Genomic DNA, 25,991 nt, shown 5'->3' with positions numbered 1-25,991 from the left:
AACATTTTCTCATGTGCTTGTCATCTGTACATCCTCTTCAGTGAAATATCTGTTCATGTCTTTTGCCTATTTTCTAATTGGATTGTTTATTTTTTTCTGTTTAGTTTTGGGAGTTTTTAATATATTCTAAATACTAGTTCTTTGTTAGGTATGTGGTTTACAGATATTTTCTTCCAGTTTGTAGCTTGTCTTTTCATTCTCTCAGTAGGGTCTTTCACAGAGCAAAAGTTTTTAATTTTGATGAAGTCCAGTTTATCAGTTTTACCCTTTTATGAATTGTGCTTTTGGAGTCAGGTCTAAGAACTCTTTGCCTACCTCTCAATCTTGAAGATTTTTCTCCTTCCTTTCTCCTAAAAATTTTATAGTTGCATGTTTTACATTTAAGTCGGTGATCCATTTTGATTTAACTTTTATATAAGATGTGAGACTCGGGTCAGGGTTTATTTTTTTGCTTAGGGATGTCCAGCACCATTTATTGAAAAGTTTATCTTTCCTCCACTCAGTTGCTTTTGTACCTTTGTCAGAAATCAGTGGAGCTATTTAAGTGTTCTGTTTCTGGTTCTCTAGTCTACTCCATTGATCCATGAGTCTCTCCCTCCACCAGTACTATAGAATCTTGATTTCAGTAGCTGTATGATGTATTGAATTCAGGTTGACTGATTCCTCCTACTTTATATCCAATTGTGAGGATCAGAGAAAACATATAAAAGTTTCAAACATAATGCCTCACATGCAGTGTATTTGTAAGTATTTATAAGTTGTATCACTATATAACATTCATCCCAATTTTATAAGGAAAGTCTTTGAGGAAAAAAGTTTTTGAACATCATTTTAATGTGATTTGAAGAGAGAAATATATTTTGAATATGTAAATATAACAAATATGATAATCCAGAACAGATTACAAATTCTAGACTGACAACCCTGGCAGGATATGGTATAAAGTACTAAAATTTAAAAAACAAACAAAAAACACTAAAAGCCTAGGACTTTATTGTGAATTCCACTGACTTTCTGAAAGCCTAAAAAGCTGGAGGAAGGATTTGCTCGTGTAATAAAGGGCATTAAAGTCTTGGTGAGAGGATGTTAGTGACCAGTGAGTGACTGAAAACCAACCGTAAGAGAAGAGGAGCATTTATCTATATACAAGGATAAAAGATCAGTCTACCCTCAAAGTCTCTGGCACCAGTGTGGGAAGACGCTGAGTAATTTTTAGAGTTTTAAGAAGAAGAGAGATTGTACTAGGTCGAGTTGTGCTTCAGGTATAAAGGCAGTAGTAAACATTCTCCAGCCTGCAAGAATTTAGAATATAGCACCAATGAGCACAATTACAAAAATTACTTGCTGAAATCCAGCCAACAAAAACACGACATTAATAAAGAACTCACATTTAGAGCAGCTGTGATAAAAGAACTATTAATGAGCATAGAGTCCAATTTAAAATATATTCAAGATCAAGCAGTCATGGGAATTAGTGTAATTTACAGAACATAAACTATGTAAATTTTACAGAATAAAAGTTCACAAAAATTGATTGTTGTGGGAGTATGTATATATATGCTGATTTACACATTCTCAAAGCAAGAAATCAATAGGTACTGTCTAAATTTGAAATATGTAATAAAAAAATAAGGCCTCTGATTGCTTTATGTTTTTCATAATCCTTATCTTTAGAGGGATTGTTTAGAGGAGGGGGTTCACATTCTAAATGTTTATTAGCTGATGTTCAAAGTTAATTTAGATTCACTTAATTTTCCTTTTTCTATAAATTCAAATAAATCTAATTTACTATGTTAAATCTTTAAAGTAGCATGACTAATATAATCCCAATTCTGTAAAATGATAGCACAATGGTTAAGAATCTGAATTCTTGATTCAGATTGCTGGTGTGACCTTGGGAAGCTTACTAAGCCCTCTGAGTCTGAGTTCATCAGTAAAGTGGGATTAATAGTCCCTAGTTTATGGGTTACAAGTAATCCATGCTCTTATTAGTACAGGGCCCAAATGTTAGGTATAATTACCCTCCCTTCTATCTCTGTTATTCATAAAGATGTTATTCATATTTGTAATGATACTCACCAGATGTTAATGATAGTTGTTTCTGAGTGATGGGATTTGGGGTGGTTTCTTTCTTCTTCACATAGTTCTGTATTTGCTTGATTTTTTTTTTTTAACCAATGAATAGCACAAAGCTGTTCCTTAAAAATTAAAATATAAATTTTAGTTGTCCCAGCACTTTTGCATCTGAAATCTGTAGTTTTAAAATCTCTTCAAATGATTCTGATTATGCATCAGGTTTGGAAGACAGGTGGCATTGATAACTTCCCTGCATTCAATTCTAATTAATATATATTGAAGCCCTTGTAATGTGTGGTGTTGTTAAGCAATGTCTTCTTCCAGTCTGGTCTACTTTAGACTCTTGTGTTAAGAATCTGAAGAGGTGGGGGTGATGATTTTTGCCAAAAATCTGAGTGGGGCATTCCACTCACATGAGGTAGCTCTTTTATGCCAGGAACAAGAAAGAAAAATGGAGGTATACAGAAATTTAGTCATAAGGCAGGAGCCCTTGAAATTGGAAGGAGATGGGGTAAAAGCAACAGGGATAAGCCAGCACATGCTGACTGAGAATTCTCTGGACCGGAAGGGGTAAGAGTATGACAGGCATCGAACAGCATCACAAAATATTTTAAAGTTAACAGATTTTGTAAAATCAAGAAGTCAGTTTTCCCTCCACTTACCCCAGAACAGGTGTCTTTCTAAAAAAGTGCTACCTCAGCTAAGAAAACCCTATCCATCTACAAATAATAAAACCTCCATGCTGCAGAAGTAGGCTTGTTCTGAAGCTCAGTATCTTCTTGGAAAATGGCTGGGTAGCAGGTTAGTATTCATGGTTACTGGAGCTTGATCAGCACTTCCTTCACTTCAGATATTCACTGTGGTGATGGAATAAAAATTTTCTCAGGCCCTACAGTCCTTACTTCCTGTTCTCAGTCACAGTGCTTTCTGTCTGAGTGGTACTGAACGCCACTGTGACTATTGCTTTCCAGTACCAGGAGTGGTAGACTCTGCAGCCATGGAAATTTCAGATGGATTTGTGCCCTTCTGAGACTGTAACGTGATTATATCTGGTGTTAAGGTAAGGAAAGTCACAGCCAGTACAAAAAGAATAAAAGATCAAAACTAGTGTGTTAGAAGGCAGAGTGTCAGTGGGAGAATTACAAGACGTGGGGGATTGCTTGCATTGTGGCTCCTAGTTGACTTTTCAGTTTCTTAAGTGCCTGCTAATGTTGCCTTAATAGCTTTCCTTCGGGTTTACGGCTTCAATCTTACTCTGCCAGTCTTTCTTTAATTACCATAAGAAATTTGGTGTTGTGATGCCTTTCACTTACTTCTCTCAGCTTCATGTTTTCAATTCATGATTCTTTGAAATCACTGACCTCAGTTGTATCAAGTCTTAATAATGTACACTCCAGTTAAAGGGAGAGCTCACATAATAGCAAAAAGATAGTTAAATAGTTCTCTTTGGCTTTTTTTTTTTTTTTGCGGTACGCAGGCCTCTCACTGTTGTGGCCTCTCCCGTTGCGGAGCACAGGCTCCGGATGCGCAGGCTCAGCGGCCATGGCTCACGGGCCCAGCCACTCCGCGGCATGTGGGATCTTCCCGGACCGGGGCATGAACCCGTGTCCCCTGCATCGGCAGGCGGACTCTCAACCACTGCACCACCAGGGAAGCCCCTCTTTGGCTTTTTGAATATAATCTCAGACCAAGATTTTGGCTAGAGCAAGGTATAATGAACTGGGCTTCAAATAATCTGGAGAATTTTAGAGTTTCAGAAGAAGCACTTAAAGCAGGAAGGATATTTTTCTGGGATTGTAGATTACACCTTTTGAATTATAAGGATTTTGTTAAAGGGCAGTTTGAATGGGGAAAAGAAGACAGTGGGCGGGAGAATTTGAGGACACTGCCCCTCAGGGAAAACAGCAGAAAGACTTGGTAAACTTGTTTCTGCTTTTCCTCTGGGAAATTGAATGGGGGAGTTGAGCAGGACATATATACTCTTTGCCCATGAAGGCCTACCTTTCTAAACTTGAAGTGATAGTAAAGATAGAGCAAAAGAAGTAAACAAGTGCCTGCTGGTTTCATATTGATAATTTGCATCTCTGGTGTTGAGCAGCTTTGCTCTCCACTTCCCCTTAGGGTCATTCTTCTCAAACTGGAATTGCTATTCAGGAGAGAGGGCCTGAGATACAAGATACAGGATAAGCATGGTATATAGTTCCATGGCATGCCAAATTTACTTACAGATTTTGGAATAAATATTTTTATGTCAAATATACGTATATTAAATGTGTATTAAATGGGATAAAATAAAAGGTCATATGAAAGTATTTTTATATAAAGCTTTTATTAAAGTAAATGTTAATACAGAAAAGTGTGTAAATCATAAATGCAGAGTTTAATGAATGCCATGAAAACAACAAACCAGGTAACCACTACTCATTTGTTTTGTCTGATTTTAACATACTTTCTTTTTATAAGTGTTTGGATGACGTATCTCTTTCCATCCTTTTACTCTTAACTTTCTGAATATATTTGATGTATGTCTCTTGTAAGCAGCGTATACTTGGGTTTATTTTTTCTCTAGTCTGGCTGGTAATCTGTATCTTTTAAATCAAATTTTTAGTCTTTTTATAGTTAATGCTATTGCGGATAAATTTGTATTTAGTTAATCATATAACTTTGTTTCCTGTTTGTCCCATGTATTTTTTTATCCATTTCTCCCTTTTTTCTGCCTTGAAAATACTTGTATTATTTTATCATTTAATTTTTTCTATTAGAGTTTTACTTATATATATTTACCTTTTTAATGATTACAGCAGCGATTATAGTATACATTCCTAGTGTCTTTTTTTAATTTAATTTATTTATTTAATTTATTTTATTTTTGGCTGCGTTGGGTCTTTGCTGCTGCGCACGGGCTTTCTCTAGTTGCGGCGAGCGGGAGCTACTCTTCGTTGCGATGCGCAGGTTTCTCATTGCAGTGGCTTCTCTTGTTGTGGAGCACGGGCTCTAGGTGCACAGGTCAGTAGTTGTGGCTCACGGGCTCTCGAGCGTAGGCTCAGTAGTTGTGGCACACGGGCTTAGTTGCTCCATGGCATGTGGGATCTTCCCAGACCAGGGCTCGAACCTGTGTCCCCTGCATTGGCAGGAGGATTCTTAACCACTGTGCCACCAGGGAAGCCCTCCTAGTGTCTTAAAGTCTGATATTAGTATTTTTACACACAAAAATGATTTTAGAACACTTAAACTCTTTGTATCCTTCTCATACTTTTTGTGCCAGTTTTGTCATTTATTTTAATGATAATAGTAATAATACCTTGTGGGAACTTTTTAATGTTTTATGTAGCCTGTGTTCATTTGTATTTATTCATATACATAAGCTTTTTATAGCTCACCCTTCCTTTTTACATCTCTGAATTTTCATGGAATTCTTTTCCTTCTGCCTGAAGAATTTGTTTTAGTATTTTTTTTAATTAATTTATTTATTTGTTTATTTATTTATTTATGACTGCATTGGGTCTTCGTTGCTGTGCACGGGCTTTCTCTAGTTGCGGCGAGCAGGGGCTACTCTTCGTTGCAGTGCGTGCGCGGGCTTCTCATTGCAGTGGCTTCTCTTGTTGTGGAGCATGGGCTTTAGGTGCGCAGGTTTCAGTAGTTTTGGCACACAGGCTCAGTAGTTGTGGCTCGCAGGCTCTAGAGCACAGGCTCAGTAGTTGTGGCACACAGGCTTAAGTTGCTCTGCAACATGTGGGATCTTCCCAGACCAGGGCTCAAATCCGTGTCCCCTGCATTGGCAGGCGGATTCTTAACCACTGCAGCACCAGCGAAGTCCCTCCTTTTAGTATTTCTTTTAGAGTAGACCTGCTTATTATGAATTCATTCAGATTTTGTTTTTTGAAAAATCTTTTTCAGATTTATTTTTGAATGCAATTTTTGCTGGATATAGAATGCTTTCTTTGTCTTTGGTTTTTGGCAGTTTCACTGTAGTGTTTCTTGGTATCATTTTCTTTTCTTTCTTTTTTATTTTTAGTTTTTAAATTTTTTTGTGTTTCATAGAGCTTCCTGAATCTGATAGTTGGTAGTCTTTTGTCAGTTTTGGAAAATGTTCAGTCATTATTTCTTCAGATACTGGTTCTCCTCAATCATATGTCTCTTTTTCTTCAAAGATTCCAGTTAACACATATGTTAGACCTTTTCACTCTATTCCTTATGTTTCTTTCGCTCAATTTTTAATTTACCATCCTTATGTCTTTTTGTACTTCAGTCTGTGTAATTTCTTCTGACCTGGCTTTCAGTTTATTAATTTTCCTCTTCACCTATGTCTATTCTATACCTTATATCTTTTTTTTTTTTTTTTTTTGCGGTACGCGGGCCTCTCACCGTTGTGGCCTCTCCCGTTGCGGAGCACAGGCTCCGGACACGCAGGCTCAGCGGCCATGGCTCATGGGCCCAGCTGCTCCGCAGCATGTGGGATCCTCCCCAATCGGGGCACGAACCTGTGTCCCCCACATCGGCAGGCGGACTCTCAACCACTGTGCCACCAGGGAAACCCTATACCTTATATCTTAATCTTGTCATTGAACTTATTGACTAACTAAAGTTATTAGTAGGAAAATCTCTTATCTAAGTCTCCTGTGGGTCAGTTTCTATTTTCTACTATTTTCTCTGTTTTCAGTCAGACTTTTAATTTTGATACCTGATTATTTTTTATTGTGTTGGACATTATCACTACCAAAAAATTATAATAATAATTTGAGGTTCTCCATAATTTTATATTTATCCAGGAAACTTTATTTTTGCAGTTAGGCTAGGGGTAGATCACCCTAATCAGTCAGTGGTTAAGATGATTCCAACTTGGGCTTCAGTCCTTGTGAAGGTTGGTCTAATTTCTGCTCCTTCCTTATTCCTAGATTGTAGCCTTTGAGGGTCCAGATAAAAGCCTGGCTGTTTTCCAAGACCTCTTCTCCGAGACAGATGCTGGACTCTGTTTTTTTTCTTAGCTTCTATGCGTCAGCTCCTGTTTTCTCTGTCAGAATCAGTAGCTGTATTGAGGAATGAAGCTGTGCCAAATTTCCAGCCCACCTTTCCTGATTTCTTTCTTTTTCCAGAGCTTGTCCCCCCTCCCCTCAATTCTCACTGCCTTGATATCTTACCAGTGTCTCCAAACATATATATTTTTACATTTTGTTCAGTTTTTCTGGTTGTACTCAGCTGGATGGTTGGTTTTAAAGAACCTAGCCATTCTGGAAATATAACCACATGAAGTTGTTTTGTTGTTCCAGTGATGATCATTGGTTTGTTTATTTGTTTTTACAAAATACTTCAAAGCAGTTTTTATTTTGACGGTCATATCTCCCAAACCCCTACCTTCACTATACATGTCCATTGTCCTGTGCTGTTAGTGGTGATTGGGTAAAGAGTTTGAGAAATGCAATGGAAAGAGCACTGACTTTTTAAGCAGACAGACTTGGGTTCAAATTGTGACTTTTATTGATTTTTGTCAACGTGTGCAAGTTATCTGTTAATTTTTATAAATTTCTGTTTTCTTATCTGCAAAATGGTCATAGTGAGAATGAAAAATGAAATTAAAATTTTTTTCAAGCAAGATAAAGTATGGACTGCATCTGGCATGTGGTAGATGCTTAGCAAACGTTTAAAAAATTATCTTGGGGAGTTGGAAACTGTAGAATTAGGACTATTCTCATAAGAATTTCATAGGAATTTATAAGTTCACCATGTAGTAATTATTAGCAAACCCTTAAGAAGGGCCTGTTTCGTTGTCAGGCAGTTCAACAGGCATTTGTCGAGCAGCCACTGTCCCAGGCATCCTACTTAATCCTAGTGATATATAGATGCTGTTCGGGGTCTTGCAGTCCAGTGGGATAACAATGAAAGATGGTGAGCAGGTGGCAGCTGCATTCACCACTGCAGTGAAGCCTGGGTATTAGGGCGAGGAGTTGGCAAACTTTTCTTTTAAAGGGCTAGATGAGGCTTTGCGGGACATACTGCCATTGTTGCAGGTACTCAACTCTGCTGTTGTAGTGCAAAAGCAGCCATAGTCAACACTGGGTGTATTCAAGTAAAACTTCACTTACAAAAACAGGTGGCAGATAGGTTTGGCCCTGCGGATCCCGAAACAGTGCTGACTCTAGCCTTCTACAAGCTAAGAATTCTTCTTACATCTTTAAAAGATTGTTTTAATAAAAAGCAAGAAAAAGAATATACAAGACACTTTGTGGTCCACAAAGCCTGATGTATTTTATTTCTAATTCTTTACAGAAAATGTTTGCTGACCCCTGATGAGAGTAGGTAATGATTACTACCAAAAGAGAAAAAGGGTAAATATAAGTATTTTGATAGCAAAGAAAGAAAAAGAACGTGGGAAGCAGGCTTGGGTCCATGCAGGATCCTGGCTAGAAGAACAGGAAATTCCGTGTGTAAATACTGACATATTTGCCTGTGCCCCACCCCAGCAGTGATCCTCCTAGTTGCTACTCGTTTATTTTATTGAATTGTCCATACTGTGTGTTTTCGCAGGAAATAGAGGGACAAAAGTTAAATACTCTTAGATGTGTTCTCCTGTATGAAAGGAATTAACTTCCCAGTATAGCTAAAAGTTATCAGTCCTTACTCTTGGTATTTATATTGCTTTATAATTTATAACATCCTGCTAATTTTTTTCTTACAGAAATACATTTTCGGGAAATGGCCTCTAAATCTTGGCTGAATTTTTTAACCTTCCTTTGTGGATCAGCAATTGGATTTGTTTTATGTTCTCAGCTACTTAGTATTTTGTTGGGAGAACAGAGGGACCTCCAGCCTAATATTCTTCATAATGATCCTCATGCTAGGCATTCAGATGATAATGAACAGAATCATCTAGAAGGACAGATGAACTTTGATGCAGATGCTAGCCAACATAAAGGTATGGCTTACTTTATTAAGGAGTAAAGATAAACCATATTTTTCAATCTGTTTAAGTGTTGAGAGAATTGGAAAAAGTTATTTATATGAAATTTATTATATCACTATATCTTTTGATGAAAATGAGCTTAATTCTAGATATTAAATGACAGTTCTTGGTTTGCCTAAGGAGAAGGAAATTGCTAAAACCCAGATTTATTTAGGGTGTAAGATATTAACTTTGAATTTATTTTTAAATAGAAATAGTTCAGAAATCATAATTTGGGGAAAGGCAAGACTTTCAAGTTAGATTTGTTTCTAAAAATTTTAATTTTGTTATCATGGTTCATATCTGTGTCTGGTTTTTGCTATCATCTTGTTTTAATCTTGGTTTTTGCTTAGTCTTGTTTTCCTAGAAAAGCTCAAGAGATATATATAAATCTCAATTTATATTTTATCAGTAGCTAACGTAACTAATCTTTTCTTGTTTTGAGAGGCATAAAAAATTAGGGAAGTAGAAAACTAGGAATGTGTTATATATAATGACTTCATTTTCTCCTGGTCTTCTACCTCTATCCAAATGTTCTGAATTATGTCCTCTATGTGCCCCTTAAATGTTGGTTTTCTCCAAGTTTCTGTCCTTTGGCTCTTTCTTTGCCTGTGTGATGTCATCAATCCCCATAATTTTAGTTTCCATCTGTTCCTTGCTGGCTTTACCTTAGCCCAGTTCCAGACATTACGAGAAGACGTTCAGAATTCAAAGATCTCTGCAAATTGTGATTTATTTGACAGAAAACAGTATAGCAGCTTGAAAAACCATTGGAATTCTGGAATGCAGAGGGTCCCCCATTAAGGGTTTTTTCTCTTATCTTTTTGGCAGTAAATTGCTTCTTTCCTATCTCTCAAGCTGAGGTTGAGGGCGAGGTATCACATCCTTGTTGAGTTTTATACACTAGCAAATACATACATACTATTACAAAGTGTGTCGTGTGTGTGAATGTTTGTATGACAGTGATTCAGCTCTGAGCAGCCATGTTCTTATCACAGAGCAGTTTAATCATTGTGCATTTGATCTGTATCATTGCTCTAGGTCTTCAGTTGATCAGTTGGGGCCAGGCTTCTCTACTCCTGGTAGGCTGTACTAGATCGGCCTCACTGCAGGCACATATATTAGGATCTACTTGTCCTACTTGATGGTCCACAGAATGTGGGGTATGCTAGAGGTCTGTTTCTCTCAGATTTAACATGTGTAAATCACACTCCTTTTCCTTTATAATCCTAAAATTCGTTCTTCCTCCTATTTTTATATAGCTCATTACTTTCTGCCTAAGCCAGCCAGAAACTATGAAGTCGTGGTAGGTGCTTTCCTTTGCTTACCAACCAACCCTGTTTCTCATAAATTCTAACAGTCTGCTTCTTTACCATTTTTTAGGTTACTTCTCTCAATCTGTAGCACGCTTGCCCTAGTTCAGGCCGTATATCCATGTACCTGCTCTCAAGCAAACTTCACCGTGCCTTTTGTCCTTTCTTCTGGTGAGCTTCATTTAGAGACCTAATTTTTGCATCATCTCTTATTTTTCCTGATATTGCTTTATATCCCCTTCTTCTCTATTCTAGCCAACTTCCCATTCCACTGTTCTATAGTGTTTATAAGGCATTGCTTTATTTTACCCTCAGCACATTGAAACCTTCATACATACCTCTATTATAGCATTTCTAGTGTATGGCAAGTATTGGTTTGCATGCCAAGCTCCCATGCTAGAATGAATTCTTCTGAAGACACATGAATAAGGCATGTGTCTTATTCATCTTTTTATCTCCTGTACCAGTACATGCCTACTACAGAGTAATGAATGAATTAATAATTGAAAGAATGAGAAAGACTATCTACCAGATTCCAGCAGTAGGGAGAAGGATGTCTTGCTCTAAGTGAAACATTGGGGATTTCTGCTTCCACCACTTTCGCCACCATCCAGGATTTGGTATATCTGTACAGCTAAGAGATTGGGCTCCTCAAGTATATGAAATGTGAATGCTCTCTGACTGAAAAGAGGGTAATTTTCTCTGTTTTTGGATTGTGAATTCTTGAAATTCAGAGGGACATGAGAATATTTTCATGCCCTGCCCAATCTTTCCTTCTACTCCCTCTCCATCAGTTAACTAGAAATTTTTGCCTCCAGTTGTTAATTTTTCTCAGGGCTGAGCTTTTGTAACTCACTGGTTGACCTTAACTTTAAGGATATTTCCTCAGAATTCTGCCTAGAGCATTGCTACACAAAGTGAGGTTTTGCAGACTCATGCTGGTCCACAACTAAATAAGTATTAAAATCAGGATTAAATAGTTAGAAACTTTTATGGTAATTTGACAATAATTTTGAATAAATCTAGAAATAAAAACTTTGGGCTTGTACTTTATATTTATTTTTTTAATTTTATTTTATTAGTAATTCATTTTTAGCATATTTACAGAAGTATAGGTCTCTAACAATGAAATAAAAATTGATCCTTCACCAAGCACTGATCTGGAATATCATAGTTGGATTCTTCCTCTAGAGCAGTGTTACTCAAAAGGTAGCCTTGGCCTGACAGCCTGTGAATTGTTTGTTACCTGTCTGCATCCTAATAAGGATCTTGCACCAGGATGTAACTCAGTTAAGCTTGCTGCTGAGTTAAGTGGACGTTTTCATAGGTTGTAGTAAAACTTCCTTGATGAAAGAAGTAACATGTTGCTTTATATTCTGGCATAAGCTCCCTATTTCTTTGCCGACCAGTGCTTTGAAAAACACTGCTCTAGACAATCTTGGAAATACTACCTCTACCTGTTCTTCCATTTCTCACTGTTAGATTTGCATTTTGGAATGAGGTATGTTACTGTAAGAAGTAATCTCTGTTTTGCATTAACTCCTCTTCTTCGAACTGGGGTAGTCATGAAAGCATTTTTAAAACCACCTCAGGGTACTTGTAGAAATTCTTAACACTAGACTCTTGTGGACTCCAAAATGAACTGCTGCTTCATTAGTTTGTCTTTACTGCCCTTCAGAAGCTTATTCACAGCAGTGAGAAATTCCTGTCAATGTTCTGTTTCTTTCAGCTAAATCACTAATGGTAAAGAGGTATATGGGGGCGGGGGGGATCTTTGAAATTGTTTAAGAAAATGTCTTCTTTGGTATAATTTATTTGGATTTTACAACTATGTGAATTAACTTTAAACAATTTCTGTTTAATAGATGAGAACACTGACATCGCTGAAAACCTCTATCAGAAGGTTAAAATTCTTTGCTGGGTAATGACAGGGCCTCAAAATCTAGAGAAAAAGGCTAAACACGTCAAAGCTACATGGGCCCAGCGTTGTAATAAAGTGTTATTTATGAGTTCAGAAGAAAATAAAGACTTCCCTGCTGTGGGATTAAAAACCAGAGAAGGCAGAGACCAACTATACTGGAAAACAATTAAAGCTTTTCAGTATGTTCATGATCATTATTTAGAAGATGCTGATTGGTTTATGAAAGCAGATGATGATACATATGTTATATTAGATAACTTGAGATGGCTTCTCTCAAAATACAACCCTGAAGAACCCATTTACTTCGGGAGAAGATTTAAGCCCTATGTAAAGCAGGGCTACATGAGTGGAGGAGCAGGATATGTACTGAGCAAAGAAGCCTTGAAGAGATTTGTTGATGCATTTAAAACAGACAAATGTACGCATAGTTCCTCCATCGAAGATTTAGCACTGGGGAGATGCATGGAAATTATAAATGTAGAAGCAGGAGATTCCAGAGATACCACTGGAAAAGAAACTTTTCATCCCTTTGTACCAGAACACCATTTAATTAAGGGTTATCTGCCTAGAACCTTTTGGTACTGGAATTATAACTATTATCCTCCTGTAGAGGTAAGTTTAAAAATTTTATTACTGTATAAATACTTAGACTGACTTTTGTTTACTTAAAAAAAAACTAATAATGTGTATGTTTCTTTAGTATCAATAACTAAGAATCTACCTTAGTCTTTTTATATCGAATGGCAGTGTAACAGAGTAGATGAGAACAAAGGTGTCGGCAGTGGTAATTCAACAAATATTCATACTACTGTATGCCAGGCACTAAGAATATAGCAGTAAATATGGCCAAGTTCCAGTTCTTATGAACCTTACATTCTGGATGAAGAGACATGCAACAAACAGGCAAGACAAGTCAAGTTATAATATGATTTTAGGTAGTGGCAAGTGCCCTGAAGAACAGTAAACCCAGGTAAGAGGATGGAGAGTGACCCAGAGTGGAATGGGGTACTGTAGTTTAGGCAATTAAGGAAGACTTCTCTAAAGGGTAACTTTTGAACAGAAACCTGAATGAGGTTAGAAAGCAGGCTACGGGAAGATCTGGGTAAAGAGCCTTCACGTCTTTAGGAACAACGCATGAAAAGACTTTGAGACTTGGGCTCTTTTCTTAAAACTTTTTAACTAGTATATACATGAAAGCTGTTTTTTTTTTTTTAAAAAAAAAAGCATCTTTAAAATCTGGCTCTGTTCCTGGATTTTTTATTTCTGATGATTTTTCACTCTACTCTCGAGTTTTTGGGGTATCCATAATCATATGCAAAGGACTAGGTATTTTGTTTCTAATAATATTAGCTGTTTTTTTATAGCCTTTTATTGCTTATAAAGCTTAATAAAAACAGTATCCTGGCCATCCAGTCACAAAACAGCACAATAGAGTATAACATAATTAATGCAGTAAATCTTATCAAAAATATTATTGCAATATTTCAGAGTTATATAAAATTGCTTCCAGAAAGGATCAGTAATTTAATATTAACCGCTCTTGTCCTAGTCTTTAGTTTACTATGCACTGGCCACTATAGTATCCACTAACCATATATGACTACTGAGTGTTTGAAGTATGGCTATCAAAATTTAGATATGCTCAGGTATAAAAGTCATACTTGATTTCAAGGACTTAGCACAAATAAAAAGAATGATTTCCTCAGTAATTTAAAAAATATTGATCACCTATTGAATATTAAGAAAATAATATAGATTTATTCAGTTAAAATATATTCAAATTAATTTCACCTATTTTTACTTTTTAAGTATGGCTATTGCATTGTGTGGCTCACATATATCTACTGGACAGAGCTGGTTTGATAATCACAAGTTGACTTATCTGTTTACTTTTCATATTTGTTCCTATTATTAAATTCCCTAAAGTTGTAAAAAGTAGGCACCAGATAATTTTCCAGCATCTACTTAGTGGTCCAAGAAACCCACATATCCAGTGTTTGTTTCAAAGGAAACATCAGAGAAAATACAGTGGACAATTTCTTGATTTTTTACTGCATTGTAAGCTACATACTTCCAAACATGAATTATTAAATGTTCAATTTAATAGGTCAATATGAATCTTCTCTGGGAACTTGCCAGACTGTTTTTCTCCCTGGGCCCCTGCAAAGACGTTAGAGACTTAAGTTTTCTTGGAGTCATCTGAGTGAAACAGTCTCCAGATACCAATTCTGACCCCCAGATGACCTTGTGACTATTTAAGTCTGGGACCAGTTTTTAAAATTTGTTTTATTTTCTTGCGTTTTCATTCCTCTTTGTATGTTTGTTGTATTTTTGTTATTTTGTTTTTGTCTTGTTTTATTTAAATCTGCTCTCATGCCAACTCTATTAGAAATCTATGAGAATTAGATAAACTGAACAAAGGTTTTACTTCGACCTACTTACTGAGGGCCACCTGAACTTGATTATTCTGTCAGTAATAGCTAACATTTATTGAGCATTTACTATAGGTAAAGTGTGGTACCAAGTGTGTGACACGTTGTCTCCTTTAAGTAAGCATCTTTTGAACATAGGGAAATTGAAGCTTATAGAGATTAAGTAACTTGCCCAAGATTATATACTAGTAGGCAAAATTTAGACGCAAACCCATGTGTGACTCAGCACTTCCTCTCTTAAATACTATACTGTTTGGGTTGATTTGTCGATGAAGTATTAGGTTGCAGACACATACTGGGCAAGGCTTTGTAGTCATTGAATGTTCCAAAGGTGTCTTTCTGAGGCTGAGCCAAGCAAAACTTCATAGTAAGAAAGTTATGAAGAGAAAGCAAAACTTGGAGAAATAGAACATTATCCTTTGTATAGCTGACCCTTTTATTTGAAGAGGTCTCAAGCGTTTTCTTTTTTTGCTAATCCATAGGGCATGAGAGAATATTGTTTCAGTTAGATATACTTCAGTAACTTCATGTTTGATTTTAAATCATTGGGAACTCTGAAAACTCTTGGTTTCTTTCACAGGTCTAATAAATTTTGTGCCTCTGCTTTACTTTGCCAGCCTTAATGCTTGGATTCTGTTAAAATTAGTGTTTCCTTTATCAGTATTTGAATATTGTATGTTAACAATGTGCTATTTATTAATAATGCCTGTTTCCATTACTTTTTTAGGGTCCTGGTTGCTGTTCTGATCTTGCAGTTTCTTTTCACTATGTTGATCCTACAACTATGTATGAGTTAGAATACCTCGTTTATCATCTTCGTCCGTATGGTTATTTATACAGATATCAACCTGCCTTACCTGAGAAGATGCTAAAGGAAATAAGTCAAACATACAAAAACGAAGATACAAAAGTAAATCAGGAGCCCTTGAAAGAAAAACATAAATGAACAGAGGTAAAATGTCTAGCATTGCACTGAAGAAGAACTTCTCCATTTCTGATATAGAACACTGGAATCCCAGTGAGGAATTCTTTCTAAGTGAACATTCCATATTAGAAATTTTTCATATGAATGACTGTAAACTGAAGCTTTAAGTGAGCTGTGAAGTCTGTTGAAATGTGTTTTGATACAGTAATATATATACATATATGAAAAACTTGTGTTTTTAAAATGGTGGCCAGGCAGAGGAACAAGAAGAGATTTTGTTGCCTGTTCCTGACCACATGTATTATTTTCACTGAGAAAATTAAACAGTTAAATTTGCTAAAACTACACTGCATCATTGTTAGTAACCCACACACGATGCTACACAGATCTGCCTTAAAGAAAATTTAGAAGGAAATATTGTTGCTCAGTGTTGCTTGTAAACTCAAAACATGAGTTTATATTTGCAGTATGATATAAATGAACCAACCCCCCCACACACACACACATCCAACTTTTGTCTAATGAAAATTTTGCTGTGACTATTTATAATTGGCAGTATTTCTTCCAGAGTAAGGTAGAATAAGAATGGCACTTGACCTAAAGTGCATTAATAAAACCACATTTTGAAATTATCATGGGCCTTGACTGTATTATCTACTTGGTTCTAATTAATAGTTAATCTTTTACTGAGTCCCCGTTGTCTCTTTCCTAAACATGTTTAACCATTCTTGAATGCCATTCTCAACTATTAATATTTATTTACTGAAAGCGTTAATAGCATTCTGTAAACATGCATTTTTAAATATTTTATTCCCAAATTTGCCCATTGTTAATTATGGGTAACTAATAAATAGTAAATGTAGTGCTATTTGGGGATGCTTTTCTTATATTAGTGCCACTCTCAGGAATCACTAAGTAACATTTTTAGATGATTATTTAAAACTGTCCAACTACATAATTATAGTTCCTTTCATTCTCATCCTGCTGAGAGATGAGAACTTGTTTGTGCCTTTCATAACTTGTTTAAAGCAGAGTTTTGAGACTCATTTTCAGGCTCTGAGGTGGCTGTTAGTTACACTGGCAAAATAATTTATGAGATTTTGACCAGAGTTAATTAAAAACATTAAAAAATGCAGAGTGCTTAAACAAATTGAAATATGTCAGATATTAAAAGACCAAATACTTAGTTTACGAATAACAGCCTGAATTTTGATGCTGACTTATTTGGGATGATTGTTTTGCCAGTGGACAGTTGTAAGAGAACTCAGTCTTGATGACATCAAAAACACATTCATAAATGTTTTGTTCTAATTTTAGGTACCCTCTATTTAAAGAATTTCTGGAAGGAAAGAAAATTTAAAATTTTTGTTGTCTTTAGCAATATCATCTGAGTGTATCCTAACAGAATACTTTACAGACTTTCCGTAAGATTATCTTAAACGTTACAAATAATTTACATTTCTCTTATGTTTTATCATTATGCTAATTTTATGTGGCTGTCATGCCACTGATTCTGCTGCTTAGCTAAATAGTTTATTGTGCCAAAACATGTCAAAACCATGACCTCTTTCAGCTGTATATTTGAGAGGATGTTCATCTTAGTAGCTAATTATGGATTACTCTGTCAACATAGTGAAAACTTATACCAGTTTTTACCAATTGAATTGTTTTTTGTTATTTTCAAGGTGATATCATCTGCCAGAATTTCAAGGCGTTCATTCTATTCTTTGAACACCTCTTTACCTTGGTATGGATAGGAATTTATTTGCAGTCCGTACATGCTACTTTTCTGTACTAGAAGTATAACTGGTTTACCATAAACATCCAAAAACCTTAAAATTGATTCATAGGAAATCAACATTGTGATGAATCCTGGGGTCTGAAGTCAGACTGCCTGGATTTAAATTCTTGCTCCATCACTAGTTTTGTAGCCTTGAGCAATTAATCTCTCTGTGCCTCAATTCCCTCATCTGTAAACTAGGGACAATAATACTACCTACCTCACAGGATTTATATGAGGATTAAACGAGTGAAAATGTGTATGGCTTTTAAAAACACTGTTTGGCCCAGAGTATGGAGTGCTAAGTATAAAGTTTTCTTATTATTCTTTACCTTGGAGTGTAAATATTTGTTTTAAATGAATGAGAAATCTGCTTTAATCAAATCAGGTAATAAAGGAAATAACTCATACATTTCTTACAATAAGTAATAACTAGTTTTTATTTGATGCCTACTGTATGGCAGGTAATGTGCTTAGATACTCTGTGTTAATCCTCACAAATTGGGGGTTATTCCCATATTATAGATGAGAAAACTGAGGCTCAGAAAACTAAAGTCATTTTCCACTGTCAGAAAGCTACTAAGTAAAAGAGCTAGGATTTATACTGGAAGCCTGTGTATTCTTTGCCCCATGTTAGCCTTGAGGTTAATCATTAGCATTATTTCCATTTTTACTTAATGGCATGTGACATCTGATGCATTGGCCAGCAGTAGTCAAATTAACCAGCCAAATTATCATAGTGCTTCTTAAATTGTTATTGTTATTATACTCTTGCCTGGGAGCTTGTTAAAACGGAGATTTCAAGATTCCAGAAATTTTGATTCTATCATGGGACCCAGGAGTATGCATTCTTACCAGATACCCTGGGGCACTGGTTCTCCACCAGTGTGTGGTCCCAACCAGCAGTATCAGCATCACCTGGAAACTTGTTGGTAATGCATCCTCTCCTGGGTCTCACCCCAGGCCTACTGAATCAGGAACTCTAGGAGTAGAGGCTAGCAATTATGTTTAAACAAGCCCTCCAGGTGAGTCTTATTCAGCATTTCCCTAAAACCTGGTGATTCTGATGCCAATCATCCTTGGATACTTGCCCCATAAGTAAGGTTATCTTTCAAAAATTTAGATAAAGCATGTTTTAAATGAGTGTAGTTCAGCATCACACTATATTAAATGTAAAAGACTAAAGATAATTTAAAGGATCAGTGGATCATTCATTTTGGCAAAATTTTTCAGCTTCTTCAGAGTTACTAATATCAGGGCCCACAGTAAAATATGAAGTTTAGTAATTTCATATTGGGGCAGAAAAGTTTCAGTAAATACTAGTAAGTATATATTAATTCATTAAAAGCATACTTAAATGAATGTCATAAAAAATGTCCACAGTTGTTAGTAAAAACATTTTAAATGGAGGTAGCAAAGTACTATTTTATAATGTGCAGAATGTTTTTCTGCCAATTCATACTATCAAAATTTCATCACTTTTCAAGAATCAGTTGACTGTCCTATAGGACCTAATAAAGAAAAAAACTCTCCAAGTATTTGATAGAGCACATAAAACCAGATTTCATGATGATAATGACTTACTGTCTTTTGAATTAAGATTTTTGTCATCTGAGTAAATGATTTTAGTATGGTCTCAAAACAGGCTTTTGCTATCTTACGTTCTCCAATATATACTTGTATGTTCAAGTGGGAAGTTCATAGATGATACAAAGCAGATTTTTATCCCAGAGTTCAATTATTTGTTTTCAAATAAACTTCAGAGGAGTTTTTGTTACTGTAAGAAGATTCGAAAATAAATCACTGACCAATTTTTTTTTTAAGTATGGTAATTGGGTTTGAGCATTAAATTTACTAACTGGTTATTTTCATAATTGTTTGAGTATTAATTTTTCACTTCCTTGAGCCGTTATACTGTATTATTACCAGATTGAGTCTTGAAAAAATCCTTCATTTGATTGATTACATCAAGTCTACCCTTTTATTCATTTAAATTTTCATTTCTTTAGAATATTCTCTGACAATTTCTGCTTCTTTGTATTTATTGCCCTTTATTTCCTTGATAACTAACTTCCATTTTCTAACTACTCTTAATTCTGCCTTCGCAAGGTTAATTTGGCTGTTATTAGTGATTAGAGTTTGTATGTATCACTTACATTATTTTATACCTATTAATGTTAGGTTTCCCTATGAGGTTGGAAGTAAAAATTTGTCTAAGAATAATGCCTGCTGGCTCTCAGGATACTTGACCTACTTAAAAGTCTACAATGTTAAACTAATGCTAGATATACAATTAAATGAAGTAAAATTATTTGGATTCTATTACTTCCCAAATTCCCCTTTTCACAAACAAAAAAACCTCATTTGCCTCATCTCTCTACTTATTTATAGTAAGCCTGACAGAAGCATACTTAAGAAATCTAGGGGACAACCTGTGGTTTATTTTGTGCTAAATGTAACCTCTGTTGATTTTTAAAAGATGGCTTATGTTTATATATTGGAGTTGAAATAGAGATTTAATTCAAATTAGAATAAGAAATTTTATAAATTCTCTTTAGAGAAACCAACTCTGAAACTAGTTTCAGAGTTGAATAATGCTCTATTTCAATTCCTTTACCTCTCTAGTTTTTAGTTTATATGTGTTAAGTTTAAATAACTTTGCAGGGCCCTGCAAATTAATAATCCATATGAAGTATATTATTAGAGGGAAACTAATCTTACTGCTAAGCAGTGTGTTATATTACCCAGTGAACGTTTGTGTTTTGGAATTTAAAAATTATGTAAGGTAATAGTATCATGAATGATTTAAAAATGTCTGGTGACTTGCTTATTTTAAGTGATCACCAATAAGTCAGAAAAATGTATTTTTAAATATGTTTTTTAAAGTGCCTTTTGAACATTTTTAAACAATGGATTTAAACAACTGCATAAAATAAATTACCATGTTTAAAGCTGTTTTATCTGATTATTTTTAACTGATGTAAAAGTTGTGGGAGAAACATTGTCTCTAATGGGTAGTTTTGGGGTTGTTTACCAAAAATATTAAACTATTTTCCCATCAAAATTATTCAATTTAAATAGGCTTAAATAATTTTTACTGCAACATATATTATTTTTCTTTAAAGCAACAAAATATTCCACCTCTGATTTTGAATAATGTGCCTCAAAAAACAGAAACACCTACGCTGTAGGCCAGGTAAGTGTGTGTCTATGTATATATATTTGTATAGGTATACGTATATGTTATCGAAAGAGGAAAAGATTGCTTTTCTATTTCTTGGTATATTTTGATCTGTCATGTACACTGAGAAATTAATTTATTCAACTAATTATTTATTTAAATAATTGTGCCCAGCATCTACTAGAAATACAGTGGTGAAGAAAATATACAGGATTTCTGTTCTCCTAGAGCCTTAATTCTACAGCTAGACAATAAACAAATTAATAGATGAAGGAACAAGATATTTCAGAGAATGGTGGTAGGAAAATAAGAGTGATATGGTAGAGCAATTTTCTGGGTGGGGTGTCAGGGAAGACCTCTGAGGTAATATTTGAGCTGACCTGAATGACAAACATTTTATATGCTTCAAAAGGCATTTATTTATGTCTATGAAGTTCTTTGCTCCTACTATGTAAAAAAATAGTAATAATAATGTTTCCCACCTTTGTGTAATCATGCTTTGGGCATATGTGAAGGCTCATTGAAATGTGATCTATAGGCCAAAATCTTTGTGGTTTTAGGCATATTTCATACAAAGCTCAGGTCTATTGATATTAGATCGGCCTGGGACTTTTAGGATATGAATAAAAATTGACCTACCTCTTCCTAAGCAAATTATTACAGATGTTCATAAGGCCCCTGAGGCTAGCCTGTCTGCCTCAATTTTCAGTAACTGCTACCCAGTATGCTACTTACTAGTGCCCAAGCACATATATGTATGTACCAACATATATATATACATGCAGTGCCATTTGGATTAAGCAGCTTTAGAAAAGCTAAGGAGATAAATGCTACTTCATGTTGCTTTAGTATCAGAGTTGTACAGTTTAACATATCCAGAAAGTCCCATGTTTTCCAGTCAGTAGTGTTTAGTTGTACTGCTAGTTAATGTCAGAGAAGAGATGTATTTACCTAAATATATACAGGTTTATTACCTATTTTAAGTTTTCCGAAGGTATAATCCTGGAAAGGATACATGATTATTGTTGAATTTATTTTCTTGCTAAAGGAAAGGGCTCTACCCCAAACATATTTTATATCAGATCTAATAATGCTGACGATATAGATTGTGCAAATAGAAATTCCTTTACTGTTTAATTAAGACTGAATGAACATTTAACAACTGGAGTTAAGCCACACTGACATTCTCCAGATAAGTCTGTATTAACAAACCATGAAAGTAAACTTTGTTTTGCCATAAGTTTGATTTTTTTGCTAATTAATGTTTAGTTATTTTGCCTATAAGTTTAACTACCATAGTTCTTAAAACTATCGTTGTGTTGCATCATTTCTTCTGCCAAAAGAACCACCCATTATTTCTGCTAGTGTTTCTTATATTCTGTTTTAGATATTTATTTTTTCCAGGACTGAAAATTTGTCCAGGGCATTTACACTTTTTTTCTCCTATATATTGCCTCTGCATAGTGCAGCTGAATACACCTGTTTACTTTGCATTCATGAAATACACATTGTTTTTATTTATTTTTTATGAGATTCAGTCCTAGGATTTTAGCTATTTCAATTTTCGAATGAATGTGTAGTTGAAAGATTAACAGTAGTTCCTCATTTGTAGAACTGCTAGATAATGTGTCTACGTAGAATTAGAGTGCAGTGTCTTAGTCTTAACAACTAATCGTTTTGATTTTTGTCAGCTTCAAATCTTTTTTTATAGAACTTTAAACTGAATTGTCTTTCCTCCTATTCCTGTTAACACTGGAATCATTCTCCTGGTAGCATTTCAGTTGAATTTCACTTTCCATTATTTTTGTTGTTAGATTGTAGAGAAATGGTAATAAAATCTAGAAAGGAGTTTGAGAGAGAAGTAATGATTCAACATTTTCTTTAGTTTTATGCAAGGCTGTCTTCCTTGTATCTGTACTGTTCAGTGGGGTATATATGTGCATGTGTGTGAGAGACAGGAATAGAAAGGTATGATTATTTTAATAGTTGGATTTTTTCTTTAAAATGTTGAAACTTGCTTTTTCATGCTGTTTAGATTTACATAATAATTTTATTTGATGAGGTGAAAGTATATGCTTAGAAAAATTAGGCATGGAAATGATTGATTGTTTATAAAAATTTTTACAAACCTGCTTGCCTGGTTGAATTTTCCCTCTCTTCTTGCCTGTGAACTTCTGGCTCTTTGAACCTTCCCCTATTCTTTTCTTCTCTCATTCCATGTCTTTGCTTTTTTCCTCTTCTTCCCACTGGCAGCAATTCTTTTGTTTCTTTAGACTTTTTATTGCCCCCATTTTCTATCAGCAGGTGTGTTTTAAAGACTTTTTTAAAAAAAATCACATACCTTTTGTAAATTTCAGTTCCCTCTCACCAGCTGAAGAAACTTTCTTAGAATTGACAGAAAGGAGAAGGAAAATTTCCTAGAATTAATAGAAAGGACTCATCAAAATCCTAGAATTTTCTCTTTTCTGTGGAAATGTTTTCTTCTAGAGCCTGCCCCCCAAAAATATGGGTGCATTTTTTTAAATACTTGAAAACCAGTGAGAATATGCCTTGTTATTTTTAACCCCAAATTGATAGCATCTTGTCTGGCAGAAGTGGTTCGTGAGGTTTTGAGTGGTGCTCATTGTGGCAGAGGTAGATCTTAGGAACAGAATCGCAAGTATTTTTCTACTTTATTTGAAACAGTGAGGCAGAGGATTCTCTTCTGGTTGGCTGTTGCCTGCTTCTTTGGGCACTGTCGTCTTGGGCTGTGACTTCCTCCTACCATCGTGTTTGGCCCTGAAGAAGGAACTTGTCCTCTCCCTTATTACCACAGCAAAGCAGAGACCAGACATTCCTGAATGTTCCAGAATAACAGAAGAAAAAGTCCAGAGGATAATTTATGAGAGCTGCCCAGATCCAGTGGGACCCTCTTGCCCCTCACCAAGCTGTCTTTTCCTTGCCACCTGTTTCCAAGGCACCAGAGGTAGCTGAACCACCCCCATTAGAACATTCCAGATACTACCACATCTTTAAGAGTGTCAGCCAAATTGACAGCTACCCTGTAAAAAATGAGGAAGCTCTCCCTTCACCCCAGTCTAAAGCTCTCACGCTTCACTTCCTGCTGGAGAACTGACCCCTCCCCTGGGAAACTGACAGTGGAAACGTTCACTTTCTTCAGAGGAAATGCCATCTTCACTCAGAGGAGTTGGTCTGGATTTGTGGCCCCAATATGGAAATACCCAGTAATCTGACTTCAGTGTATTTCATGAAGCCTGTATTGTTCTTAAATAAATCACATTTGGAGCAGCAACCGCCAAACCCAGGTGAAGGCTACACCAGGCTGAATTCTGTTCCTGTTTTCATAACAGTTTCCTGTTAATGGAAACTGCATTAACGGTTTCCAACATGTCTTAGGATCCTATTTCAGCTGGGCTCACTTCACGGTAATACTAATGAGCTTTGAAACTTAACAGAAGTTACTTTATAACTTCATTTATATCATGTTCCTTTTTTAAATTTTTATTTTTTTTAATTTATTTATTTTATTTATTTTTGGCCATGTCAGGTCTTAGTTGTGGCACCTGGGCTCTTCGTTGTGGTGCACGGGCTTCTCTGTAGTTGTGGTGGTGGGTTTTCTCTCTAATTGTGGCTTGCAGGCTCTGGGGCACGTGGGCTCTGTAGTTGTGGCTCACGAGTTCCAGAGAACCTGGGCTCTGTAGGTTGCGGCACGCGGGCTCTAGTTGAGGCTCACGAGCTCAGTAGTTGCGGCACGTGGGCTTAATTGCCCCACGGCATGTGGGATCTTAGTTCCCTGACCAGGGATCGAACCCCCTTCCCCTCCATTGTAAGGCGGATTCTTTACCACTGGACCACCAGGGAAGTCGCCCATGTTCCTTTTTAAAATTAGCCACTTTCAAATATTCATCCTCAAGTGGAAGCAGAAAAAAAGAGTTGGGAAATAATAAGTGAATCACCTGTGTCTTCTTAGTGTTCCTAAATGAGACATGTGCCCTGCTATTTTCTACAATCCTTAAGTAATAATGATATTTGGTGTTATTTTCCACCTGAAACTCTCATAATTTTACCAAGTTAGACCTTCTTTTCATGTTTTATTGTCCTTACACTCTCTTAGGCTACTAAATCCTCAAACAGATTTACTAAATGGAAAACTGGTATTCAGAGGTCAAGTGAAGCAGAACTTAGTGGTGAAATTTAACCTGAAGTTTAAAAACACACCAAGATCCAGTCTTCTTTATAATATACTGACTTAGGAGGGTGGAAAAAATGAAAAACTGCTTGGTGCTCATAAATTTTAAGATCACAAATGACCTAATTTAGGGCTAATGATTACCTCATAATAATGTAAATTAGTGCTTTACTATAGAATCTTTGTATTAAGTAGTAATTGAGCCTTTTACTAATTAGTACTCCTAAACTTACAGAATATTTTCTAAATTTGCTCTTTAATAACTTTAGATCACTGCATAGATTATTTCAAACTCACTTATCAGAATCTCCTTTAAAGGGTTGTCTTTTTAACTTTTTGCATCTAAAACTTTTCATGTAGAATTACCCAAACTTCTTGCCATTACCGAAATTCCGATAAGTGAAGCAAGGGAAATAGAAGGTGTTAAAATGTGAGGCAGTGACTTAACCCAAAAGCATGGTTACTATCATCAGTGAGATTTTTTTTATGAAATTAAAGAAAGTAGATTGGTTTACTTGGACACTTTTTCTCCAGACTCCACTTTATGTGATAGGATGGTAGGATGGTTTTCTCTCTAAAAGGTGCTGTACTTTTTACTGCTAAGAATTAAAAGTTAACGTCACCCCACGGCATATCATGTTAAAATTAGGCGCTGTCATGGTTACTTCTTCTTTCTCCTCTCCACAGGTAATTCTTCCCAAGCTATTGGTTCAATCCAAGCTATTCTGTACACACAAGGTCAACAAACATTTGATTTATTTTCTTGGCATCAATATAAGTCAAAATCACACCCAGGAGACTAGGGTGTGGTAATACAGACATCAAATCTCCTAATACCCTAATTCTAAGCCCATCAGTCCACATCCTTTTTCATGTGAGAAAGAATGACAGAAACAATCTGACAATTAACAGTCCGGCTTCTAGAGGCAAGACACACTAAAATGTAAGAAAAACTGGCATAACAGGGTGACCTGCATTAGGGCTAGAGGAGTGGTCAGTGGTAAATCCAGCCCAAACCCCTTGGACTGTGACCACAGCACACAGATACATTATAATTATAAAGTTTAAGTAATGAAGTCGCAGTCTGAGATCCTTTTAGTTGAACAAATATTTATGGATGACCTACTCTCTGCAAACATCTGTGGGAAATAAAAAGATGAATGAGATATAATTCTTGCTCTCGCTGAATCCACAATGTCATCTTTCTAATTTTCAACTAAATATGTAATTCAGTTTT

At 35.7% G+C, this 25,991-nt stretch overlaps 1 protein-coding gene across 2 annotated transcripts in view; it reads left to right on the top strand.

Moving 5' to 3' along the window:
* C1GALT1 (core 1 synthase, glycoprotein-N-acetylgalactosamine 3-beta-galactosyltransferase 1) overlaps positions 1 to 20,339 on the top strand; it is a 35,574-nt gene extending 15,235 nt beyond the window's left edge. For both annotated transcript variants that reach the window (XM_067746325.1, XM_067746326.1), the window contains 3 exons: positions 8,750 to 8,986; positions 12,192 to 12,859; positions 15,407 to 20,339. In XM_067746325.1, the coding sequence (XP_067602426.1) occupies positions 8,750 to 8,986; positions 12,192 to 12,859; positions 15,407 to 15,625 (1,124 nt within the window). In that variant the 3' untranslated portion in view covers positions 15,626 to 20,339. The remainder of the gene's footprint in view (positions 1 to 8,749; positions 8,987 to 12,191; positions 12,860 to 15,406) is intronic.
* Positions 20,340 to 25,991: the final 5,652 nt, after the last annotated feature.

Source organism: Pseudorca crassidens, chromosome 8, assembly GCF_039906515.1.
Source record: "Pseudorca crassidens isolate mPseCra1 chromosome 8, mPseCra1.hap1, whole genome shotgun sequence".
Classification (NCBI taxonomy): Eukaryota; Metazoa; Chordata; class Mammalia; order Artiodactyla; family Delphinidae; genus Pseudorca; species Pseudorca crassidens.
This window is presented reverse-complemented; position numbering and strand designations above follow the sequence as displayed.